The sequence below is a fragment of the Onthophagus taurus genome, chromosome 6 (assembly GCF_036711975.1).
Source record: "Onthophagus taurus isolate NC chromosome 6, IU_Otau_3.0, whole genome shotgun sequence".
Taxonomy (NCBI): Eukaryota; Metazoa; Arthropoda; class Insecta; order Coleoptera; family Scarabaeidae; genus Onthophagus; species Onthophagus taurus.
In genome coordinates, this window is record NC_091971.1 from 19,092,228 (window position 1) to 19,103,542 (window position 11,315).

At 30.0% G+C, this 11,315-nt stretch overlaps 2 protein-coding genes across 2 annotated transcripts; one reads left to right on the forward strand and one right to left on the reverse strand.

Annotated features, from left to right (window-relative positions):
* Positions 1-5,213: 5,213 nt before the first annotated feature.
* On the forward strand, positions 5,214-6,414 carry LOC111420674 (nucleoside hydrolase-like). Its single transcript, XM_023053718.2, is given in 3 exon segments — positions 5,214-5,493; positions 5,543-5,837; positions 5,887-6,414. Coding segments are annotated over 3 exon segments (948 nt in total). The 5' UTR covers positions 5,214-5,307; the 3' UTR covers positions 6,354-6,414.
* On the reverse strand, positions 6,344-6,848 carry LOC111420676 (bublin coiled-coil protein). Its single transcript, XM_023053719.2, has 2 exons — positions 6,699-6,848; positions 6,344-6,642 (listed from the first exon to the last, which is right to left on the reverse strand). The coding sequence occupies exons 1-2, from the start codon at positions 6,802-6,804 to the stop codon at positions 6,467-6,469; spliced, it is 282 nt and encodes a 93-aa protein (XP_022909487.1). The 5' UTR covers positions 6,805-6,848; the 3' UTR covers positions 6,344-6,466.
* Positions 6,849-11,315: the final 4,467 nt, after the last annotated feature.

Consider the following 11,315-nt stretch of genomic DNA (forward strand, 5'->3'; position numbering starts at 1 on the left):
TAACATAAATGTTGATAATTAATAATAATAATTAATAATTAAATTGATAATAATTATTCGATAAGAGATGGAATAACAAAAAATTTTAAAATCAAAATAGTCATGTCACGATTTTCAAATTTTTCAAAATCAAACAAACTCAACAAACTGTAACATCAATTTTTGGCACAACAAATTTTTCGGCCCAATTAATTCAAAATTTCAAATTTTAAAGTGTAAAACGCCGTGCGGTTTAAGAAAGATTAAAGAAACAACAAAAAAGAACATAATCGATAATCAAGAAAAGTGAAAAAAGAAAGTTCGTAAGATGCCCATGAACTCAGCCCCGCCTGCGTCAAAGTGTATCATAAACTGTGGTACACCGACGATCCATTCTGTATACGCTTATCCACCTTGCGTGCAACCATGGCATATTTACACCCCGTGCTGTATAAACCCACTACCGGCACCAATAAAATGCACAATGCTGGAAAAATGTTAAAAAAAAAATGGTAACTAAGTGTGTTGTTTAGTGGAGAAGATTTTCTTGTTAATACTTTTACTGCACGGCACAAATATATAACAAAATATTTTTTTGTGTAAATAAAATTGAATACGCACAAATTATTGGCTTTTTATTATTACATTATACAGTAAAACCTCGATGTAACGGATTAATATGGGGAAAAGAGTGTCGACACTCCCAAGTTAATGCAACACTCGAGAATTGGAGTGTCATAACAAAACTAAGCAAAAATGTTGTAGCAAAATTCATTGTTAACCATATTGCTCTCTTACATTTTGGCTCTCTCATGCATAGACACTGGAAGTATACGAAAATATGAAAATTAGATGAATTGTTGCTTTCTCAAGTTATCAATGGTAACACTTTGAAATCGGAGCAGGTTATAAAAAAGCTTTTACAAAAAAGTTGTAGCAAATTTTATTCTTAACAATATTGCTCTCTTGTAATTTTGCTCTTAGATGCGTCAGTATCAAGAAAAATATAAAAATATGAAAATTTGATCAATTCGCTGAATTTTCCAAGTTGTTGATGGCAATACTGGGGAATCTGAGTATATTACAAAAAACATTTTAGAACAAAAGCTATGTCAAATTTTATTCTTAACGATATTGCTTTCTTGCACTTTTGCTCTTAGATTCATAGATGCGTCAATATCAAGAAAAATATAAAAATTTGATCAATTCGCTATATTTCCAAGTTGTTGATGGCAACACTGGGAAATAGGAGTATACTACAAAAAAAAATGTTAGAAAAAAAGTTGTAGCAAATCGTTCTTAACAATATTGTTCTTTAACACTTTTGCTCTTAGAGGCGTCAATATCGAGAAAAATACGAAAATATGAAAATTTGATGAATTTATTGCTTTTTCAAGTTATCAATGGTAACACTTTGGAAGCAGTGCAGGTTATAAAAAAACTTTTACAACAAAAATTGGAGCAAATTTTATTCTTAACAATACTGTTCTTTTACACTTTTGCTCTTATTGTTAGATGCGTCAAAATGGAGAAAAATACGACAATATGAAAATTGTATGACTTTGTTGTTTTTTCAAGTTATCAATGGTAACACTTTGGAATCGGATCAGGTTATAAAAAAACTTTTACAACAAAAATTGGAGCAAATTTTATTCTTAACAATATTGTTCTGTTACACTTTTGCTCTTAGATGCGTCGAAATCGAGAAAAATATGAAAATTTGATGAATTTGTTGTTTTTTAAAGTTATCAATGGTAACACTTTGGAATCGGAGCTGGTTATAAAAACACTTTTACAACAAAAGTTGTAGCAAATTTTATTCTTAACAATATTGTTCTCTTACACTTTTGCTCTTAGAGGCGTCAATATCGAGAAAAATACGAAAATTTGATGAATTTGTTGCTTTTTCAAGTTATCAATGGTAACACTGAGGAATTGGAGCAAGTTAAAAAAAAGCTTTTACAACAAAAGGTGGAGCAAATTTTATTCTTAACAATATTATTCGTTTACACTTTTGCTCTTAGATGCGTCAAAATCGAGAAAAATACGAAAATATGAAATCTTGATGAACTTGTGCTTTTTTATAAAAAACTTTTACAACTAAAGTTGTTGCAAATTTTATTCTTAACAATATTGTTCTTTAACACTTTTGCTCTTAGACGCGTCAAAATCGAGAAAAATACGAAAATATGAAAATTTGATGAATTTGTTGCTTTTTCAAGTTATCAATGGTAACTTGGAATCGGAGCAGGTTATAAAATAACTTTCACAACAAAAGTTATAGTAAATTTTATTAACAATATTGTTCTTTTACACTTTTGCTCTTATTGTTAGATGCGTCAAAATGGAGAAAAATACGACAATATGAAAGTTTAATGAATTTGTTGCTTTTTCAAGTTATCAATGGTAACACTTTGGAATCGGAGCAGGTTATAAAAAAACTTTTACAACAAAAGTTGTAGCAAATTTTATTCTTAACAATATTGTTCTTTAGCACTTTTGCTCTTAGATGCGTCAAAATCGAGAAAAATACGAAAATATGAAAATTTGATGAATTTATTGCTTTTTCAAGTTATCAATGGTAACACTTTGAAATCGGAGCAGGTTATAAAAAAGCTTTTACAACAAAAGTTGTAGCGAATTTTATTCTTAACAATACTGTTCTTTTACACTTTTGCTCTTAGATGCGTCAAAATCGAGAAAAATACGAAAATATGAAAATTTGATGAATTTGTTGCTTTTTCAAGTTATCAATGGTAACACTTTGAAATCGGAGTAGGTTATAAAAAAACTTTTACAACAAAAGTTGTAGCAAATTTTATTCTTAACAATATTGTTCTTTAACACTTTTGCTCTTAGATGCATCAGAATTGAGAAAAATACGAAAATATAAAAATTTGATGAATTTGTTGCTTTTTCAAGTTATCAATGGTAACACTTTGGAATCGGAGCAGGTTATAAAATAACTTTCACAACAAAAGTTATAGTAAATTTTATTAACAATATTGTTCTTTTACACTTTTGCTCTTATTGTTAGATGCGTCAAAATGGAGAAAATGAAAATTTAATGAATTTGTTGCTTTTTCAAGTTATCAATGGTAACACTTTGGAATCGGAGCAGGTTATAAGAAAGCCTTTACAACAAAAGTTGTAGCAAATTTTATTCTTAACAATATTGTTCGTTAACACTTTTGCTCTTAGATGCGTCAAAATCGAGAAAAATACGAAAATATGAAAATTTGATGAATTTGTTGCTATTTCAAGTTATCAATGGTAACACTTTGAAATCGGAGCAGGTTATAAAAAAGCTTTTACAACAAAAGTTGTAGCGAATTTTATTCTTAACAATATTGTTCTTTTACACTTTTGCTCTTAGATGCGTCAAAATCGAGAAAAATACGAAAATATGAAAATTTGATGAATTTGTTGCTTTTTCAAGTTATCAATGGTAACACTTTGGAATCGGAGCAGATTATAAAAAGACTTTTACAACAAAAATTGTAGCAAATTTTATTCTTAACAATATTGTTCTTTTACACTTTTGCTCTTAGATGCGTCAGAATTGAGAAAAATACAAAAATATAAAAATTTGATGAATTTGTTGCTTTTTCAAGTTATCAATGGTAACACTTTGGAATCGGAGCAGGTTATAAAAAAACTTTTACAACAAAAGTTGTAGCAAATTTTATTCTTAACAATATTGTTCTTTTACACTTTTGCTCTTAGATGCGTCGAAATCGAGGAAAATACGAAAATATGAAAATTTGATGAATTTGTTGCTTTTTCAAGTTATCAATGGTAACACTTTGGAAACGGAGCGGGTTATAAAAAACCTTTTAGAACAAAAGTTGTTGCAAATTTTATTCTTAACAATATTACTCTCTTGCACTTTTGCTCTTAGATGCATCAATGTTAAGAAAAACACAAAAATATGAAAATTTGATGAATTCACTGTATTTTCAAAGTTGGGGGTAACACTGAGGAATCTGAGTATATTACAAAAAAACATTTTAGAGCAAGAGCTGTGTCAAATTTTATTCTTAACGATATTGCATTCTTCCACTTTTGCTCTTAGATTCATATATATCGAGAAAACTCCCAAGTAGATAATAGTTTCTCCCAGCAGTATTTAGTCTTCTCCAAGTAGTAAGTAGTCTTATGGAAACAGTATCTCATCTTTCCAATCAGTTTGTAGTTGTTTGTTAGCACTATCTAGTCTTCTCCAAGCAGATAATAATCTTTTCCACCAGTATCTAGCATTTTGGAAGCAGTAGGTACCTTTTTTAGAGAGCGTATCTCTTCTTTCCAAGTAGTTATTAGTCTTTTCCACCAGTATCTAACATTCTGGAAGAAGTAGGTAGCTTTTTGGAAAGCATATCTCTTTTCCAAACAATTATTAAAGACTTTGAAAGCAATAAGTAGTCTTGGAAGCAGTATTCCGCCTATCCAAGTAGGTCAAAACCTTTAACAGCAGTGTTTAGCGTTCTGGAAGCAATAGGTATTGTTTTGAAAACAGTATCTTTTAGTAGTCTTTTCCAAGTAAGTTGTGGCTTTTTCTGCAATATCTAGCATTCTGGCAGTATTTAATCTTCTGGTAGCAATAATTAGTCTTTTGCCAACAGTATCTAGTATTCAGGAACTTCAGGTATAGATTTTAGATTATCTTTAGTTTGTAGATGGTAAACAACGACATTTTAGTCGTTTTGCGGCGAAAACCTAGAAACAACCGTATTTCACTCGAAAATTGTCGATTTTTAAGCGACATGATGATTCTTGAATTATACCAAAACATGCATAAAAACAGACAACTTTAGATACATCGAAAAACGGCTACGTACATTCCTAGAGTAAGATGATACTAACTAAAAGAATTTTTTTTTGATCCATTGATAAATATGGGAGTTATCATGCGCCGATTGGAAATGTACTTTAACGCACCGAGAGCGTTACAAAAATGAAGTTTTCGACAGAAAAACGTTTTCTGCCAATGGATTTTCTTTCAAGACAGTCTAAAATACAATTTAAGCGAATCCGTTCTAACAAGTTTCATTATATCGAAGTTTTACTGTATTAAGAAATTATATTAGCATTCTAAATTAATTAAATAATTTTAATAAAATAAAATTAACCTATTTTTTTATGCAAATAAAACTACGTTCCTCAGCCACATTGTCAGAATATTTATTATCACAAAATTATTTTATAGCACTTAAGATTAGGTGTTTGTTTTGATAGAAGTAATAATGAAAGTCCTTGAGAGAATGTAGCGAACGTTTCTGAATTCAGTTTTATTCAAGTGCTCCATTAAACAGTTACAATTTGAACAAAATGAAGCGTATAATATTAGATTGTGACGTCGGCACCGACGATGCCCTAGCTCTTTTAATACTTCTAAAAGCAGACCAAGAAAAACTGGTTAAAATCGAAGCCATTTGCTGTAGTATGGGAAACACTTCGATTGAAAACGTTTGCATAAACGTCATGAGACTTTTACAAATAACAAAACGCACAGATGTAAACTTTGATAGTAAATTTAGTTTTATGTATAAACATATTTTCGTAGATCCCTGTTTATCGAGGAGTTAAAGATGAATTAATAAAACACGCCAAATTAAAAACAAATTTTCATGGTAATGATGGTTTTGGGGATCTTTCAGTTGATGTGGAACCCAATTTAGATTTAATTAAATCCGAACCAAGTCCAATTGGGATGTATTCAATTGCGAAAAAATTAAATGGAGATGTTTCTTTAATGGTTTTAGGACCATTAACAAACCCAGCATTAACAATTTCCTAGTTATTTCCCGATTTTACAGAATTACTTCATGAAATTTTAATAATGGGTGGAAATTACAAAGGTTAGAAAATGATTTAAACAAATTAAATCAATTAAATTTTTTAATTTAGCCATTGGAAATATAACGAAAACTGCGGAATATAATTTTCACGTTGATCCAGAAGCTGCTCATATAGTTTTAAATGATTCAAAATGTCCCATCACGATATTACCCTGGGAAACTTGTCTAAAACCCAAAATAACGTTTGATTGGAGATGGAACGTATTTGGAAAGATTAATTTAAGGCCAATTCAACTTTTAACAGAAGCTGAAAGGAATATTTATACCCATAAAAAAGATTTTGAATATTGGTTACCTTGTGATGCATTTTTAGCAGCTGCTTTTGTGAACACTGCATGTCTTCAATTAACCAAGTCATTTCATGCAACTGTAGAATTACATGGATATGAAACAAGGGGCCAATTAATTTTAGATCATAATAAAAATGAAAAAGATAATGTTGTGATTATTACGAAAATTAATGAAAATGTTTTTAAAAATGTCTTGATGAATCTGTCAACATTAAATATTCTTTAAAATATATTTTAATTCAATCAACAACACATTTATAACAAATAAAATACTGTTGAAAAACGCAGTAGGAATGATTAAGGCTATAAACTACAAACACACCAAAATTTAACATATTTCTATTCATTTTTACTACTATCCTTTGTAGTTCCAGTCTGTTCTTGCATTTGCTTTCTAACAGCTCGATTAGCTTCAAGTAATTCTAACAACTGGGCATGGATATCATCGTTTTTTTGCTCCATATCATCCAACGCCGAGCTTAACTCATCCAATTGACTATTTATCGAATTAAACTCTTAAAACGAAATTAAGTTATTAATCACTCATTCATTAATAAGAAAGATTTCGTACCTTCTTCCGTCATATCTTCGTAATCCTCATCCATTTCTTCATCTTCAATCGTATTTTCCTCACCGTTATTTTCAGTTTCTTTTGGATGCATTTCTTGAGTTACCATTTGGAGAGTGTTTATATTTTAAACGTCAAAATCATATGATTGAAGTAGTTATTTATGGATTTTATTGTTGGTACTACTTATCTTTTTCTTTTAAAATGTTATTTTTAAATAATAATTTGAAAAAAAATGTTTAATAAAAACTTATGTTTAATATATTACGACCTAAATAAGTAATTTTAAAATAAATAGATTAACAAATAAATTACTTATTAATTTTGCACCAGCGCCATCTTTTGTTGGATAGCTGTTTCAAATAACAATATTTAAATTAAATAAATATTCAAAATTGTTTTCGTATATTAGCTAGTTTTAACTAATTAGTTGTTATTGCGTTGTAAAAATTGTGTTGTACATGTTTCGCAACCTAACCTAACTTTTTCAAGGATTATTTAACTCGTCCAAAAACTAGAAATTTTAGGTAAGACTGTACGTCTTTGACGCGGAAATAATCTAAAATGATGATTCAAATGGCGATTAAATTAAATTTTATGTAAAATAAATCAACTTACAAATATTTTTAAATTGACATAAAAAAGTTAGGTTATGTCTGAAACTTCATTCCGAGATAAAAATCGTTGCGTGTCGTCTAAAATCGGTTTAAGCAAACGTTAGGATGTTCAAAAATGTCTTTAAACGTTTCTTTTGGATGAATCGCGCCTTTTTTTTGTAAAAATTCATAATTTTTGTTACGAAATTTCTCTAAATGTCAAAAATTTATTATTACGATAAATATGGAGAATAACTACGAGATGGGGGTAACAAAAAAAATTTAATTAATAAATTTAAAATAATTCATAAAAATTTAATAAAAACTATGTTTATATTTAAAAAAAAATCGATAATTTTCGATTTAATTAAGCGTTAATATAACAAAAATTTAATAAAAAGTTATTATAAAAAAATTAATTAATGTTTATAAATTTCACTAGATGGCGCTACCTCCTACGCGTCTTTTTCAAGTGACACTTTTTGACGTTTCATTAAAAAAAATTTATTTAACTCATTTTGCTAAAATTTCTAGTTTTAGTTTTATTTCTTATTACATCGGCAGAAAAGTGTACGAAAATGTTGTGAATAAAATCATTCTTTGTTTAAAAGTTTTTGACATGCCGTTACCATGGTGATTTATTTCATTTTGACGTTTGTGTCAAAGTTTGAGGTTATGTTTTTATTTTTTTTAATATTAGTAAGTTTAGGTCAACATTAACAATATTTACAGTTACTTACTATAATTTACGCTGCTTATGTATACTATTGGTGAATAAATCTTGTGGTAGTTTTCTTTTAAGTCGGACGTGGATGTTTTTCTGTCCTAAGGCATAATGTGTTACTATTTCACTCCTCTTCTTAAGGTCACCTGTCCCTTACATTCTTCAACTACTAGCATTTTCTCCTCCCTGGCCCCCTATTTCTTTCAAGCTTCATGTTGTATTTTTTCCCTCTATAAATATGCCCTAGATAACTTGTTTTCCGGGATTTTATCATATTTAAGAGTTCTCTGTCAGTTTCCATCTTTCTTAAGACCTCATCATTGGTAACGTGCTCCTCCCAAGCGATCTTCAACATTCTTCGGAAAACCCACATTTCAAAAAGTTTTATCCGCCTCATACCATTAATTCCAAGACTCTATGCTTCCACTCCATATAACAGTAGTGAATAGATGTACGTTTTCACAAGTCGATATTGAATATCTAGTGACGAGGTAGAATTTGCTAGGAATATCTTCATTCTTAGAAAAGCGAATCTTGCATATTCTATACGAGCTCGCACTTCAATCTCGTGGTCAAGATCATCTGTTATCATCTGTAAGCGAGATACTGGAATCTGTGTACGAGTTCTATCTGGTTCTTACCATTAATTTAGTTTGTTTATATTAATTTTTAACTCTAGAGTATCTCCTTCCCTTGTCACGTTGTAACAAAAGTCGTTGCAATCCCTCAGCATTTTCTGCAATAATGACTGTGTCATCTGCGTGCTTTAAGTTGGTTACATATTCTCTGTTGACTCTGATTCATATTCTCTGACTTCCTCAATATTTTCGAGGACATATTGAAAAATTATGAAGCATTAAAGCAGAGCAACATGTCTTTGCGTTGATCTCGACACTTTTGTAGCTGTATCTGAAAGGCAAACAGTGCTTCCTTTATACCAAGTCTCGCGTGACTTATTAGACTGATTAACTTAAACTGTGAGGATCTATTTGCTTTATTTTTCTTGGGTATGGGGTCAAAAGTTGATCTGAGCCAGTCTTCTGGGAAGGTTCCCGTGCTATATATTTTATTAATTAGCAGTGTTAATGTCTGAAGGTTTTCTTCATTAAATTTATAAGATTTATCATTTCTACATATATTTCGTCTGGACCTGGGGTTTTTCGTGTCTTTGGCGTGTTAACCGCTTTTGTAACTTCTGATATTACCATGTCAAGTATTATTTCTTGGGTTGCATTCATCTGCGGTTCTGTTCTTTCGTCATCAAAGAGAGATCTTCTGGACTAGTTACTATCTGATTATTATCATCTATTAGAGTCATTGTAGTGAATCTTTCATGCATATTTGTGACTTCGTTTACATTTTTGTATGTATTGAAGTGGTTATGTTTTCTTAGTAAGTCTCCTTTCACTTTCCTGATATGCTTCATTTTGATTTTTTTGAGATCTTCGAGTGTCCATCAGTTCTAAAATTTTTTCTGACATCTATGATTTTTTATAATTCCTACACTGTCTTGTAATTTTTCTGTTTGTATGGCTGTAATTGTTGTTTTGAAAGTGTGCCAAATGTTTTCGACTCCCCTCTAATTCAGTTGGTGTTTCACTACATTTTTCTTTGAGTATTTTCTCTATTTCTGATTGTTTAAGTTTATCGAGGTTAAATTTTGTCTTCTTTTGTGCTTGATATATTTATGTCAGGATATGCTTTAACTCCGTTTTGATGCTAATTCAGTTTTTTAAATTTTAGTGAACTTTTCACTAAGTCTTTTGGTGTAATCATGTTGAATTCCTCTTTTACTTATTCTTGTTTTAGATGTACGTATACGTGGTATCCTAGTATCCATCTTTCACCTTGCTTTAAACATGTTTCAGTAATACATGCTTTTTGAATGTTATGACGATAGAGAAATTCCATGATTTCCGTTCCTTGATTCTTTAGTTTAGTCCATTCATGTTCCAGTTCAGAACGGTGATTTCTTGTATGGTTCAGCTGTTATTGTTATCAATTGATAAAATTGGAAAATAGAGAATTTGCGACGAATTGTTGAATTTGTGTTATAACTGGTGTAAGGAGGTCTTTTAGAAGTTTGATTATGGTATCTGTAATTGTGGATGTGAGGTATGAAGAACATTTTGGTGTTGAATGTTTTGTTGTTTTAAAATTTGTAAATTTTGTGGTGGTATGATCATTATTTCTTTGAGAATTCATATTTGCATTTTGAGTAGGTGCACTTCGTTGCTGCATATTTTGATGAACCGTACAACCTCTATAATTCGCCAGATGATTATCGCCGCAATTAGCACATCTTTGTGTATCTTTTTTATCCTTCATGCAGCTTTTAATTAATGATTTTTCTCACATTTAACACATTTCGATTGTTTGAAGCTATATGACCAAATTCCTAACATATGCTATCGATGTGGTATGTTTCGGTTCAACGCTAATTATGCATTCAAAAATGGATTTGGTATTGTATATGTCTTTTGTGTTTTCTTCTGGTGTCAGTTCAATTGCGCATGTTGGTATTGTTTTTTTGTTAAATAATCTAACAATTGGAAGTTTATGGGTTTGTTGAATATTTCCTCCTCAGTTAGTGAAATGGGTAAAATGTCTTATAATTTAGACATTTAGAATGTGTTTAGATATGTATTTAGAATTAGGCTCTTGAAAAGGGATTCGATTGATATTCAAGCACTTCTTCCATATAGAATTTAGTTAATTTACGATAGTCGTCGATATCGTTTAAATTTTGTTATAATATAGTGATTTTTTATTGTAAGCGGTTGGTAACTAGGAACTAAGAATAACACTTTTCAACAAGTAACAAGGTGTAGGTAAAAACCATATATATACTATCTTCTATATCGCTGACTCCCTATCTAAGCAATGAGTGGCGAGCGTTTCCATCAAAAGAAGACGGAATGATATATGTTTTGTCTTTGTCGTACCCCCGTGTCGCGAAAGCGCTAGCGCGAATCGTAAATTTTAAAGAGTTTGAAGTGTTTCGCGCGTATTTTATGCAGCTTTAAAATGCAATTATTATTATAGATGGTTTACTTTAACTATAAATTATCACTGATGCATCAAATAAATTAGAGTATATGTACTCTAAATGTTTATAAAGAAAAATGTTTCAAGAAAAGGAGGACTTTGAATTCTTTTTTATTACACTGAGACCTTTCCTTCTACCTGCTCAACCAATTTTTAGGACCCAAAAATATCTCCACTACTCTTTTTCTTTTTTATTTTACTTTTAACACATTTGCTTCACTTTCTTAACAAATAACAATTACATTTTAAATT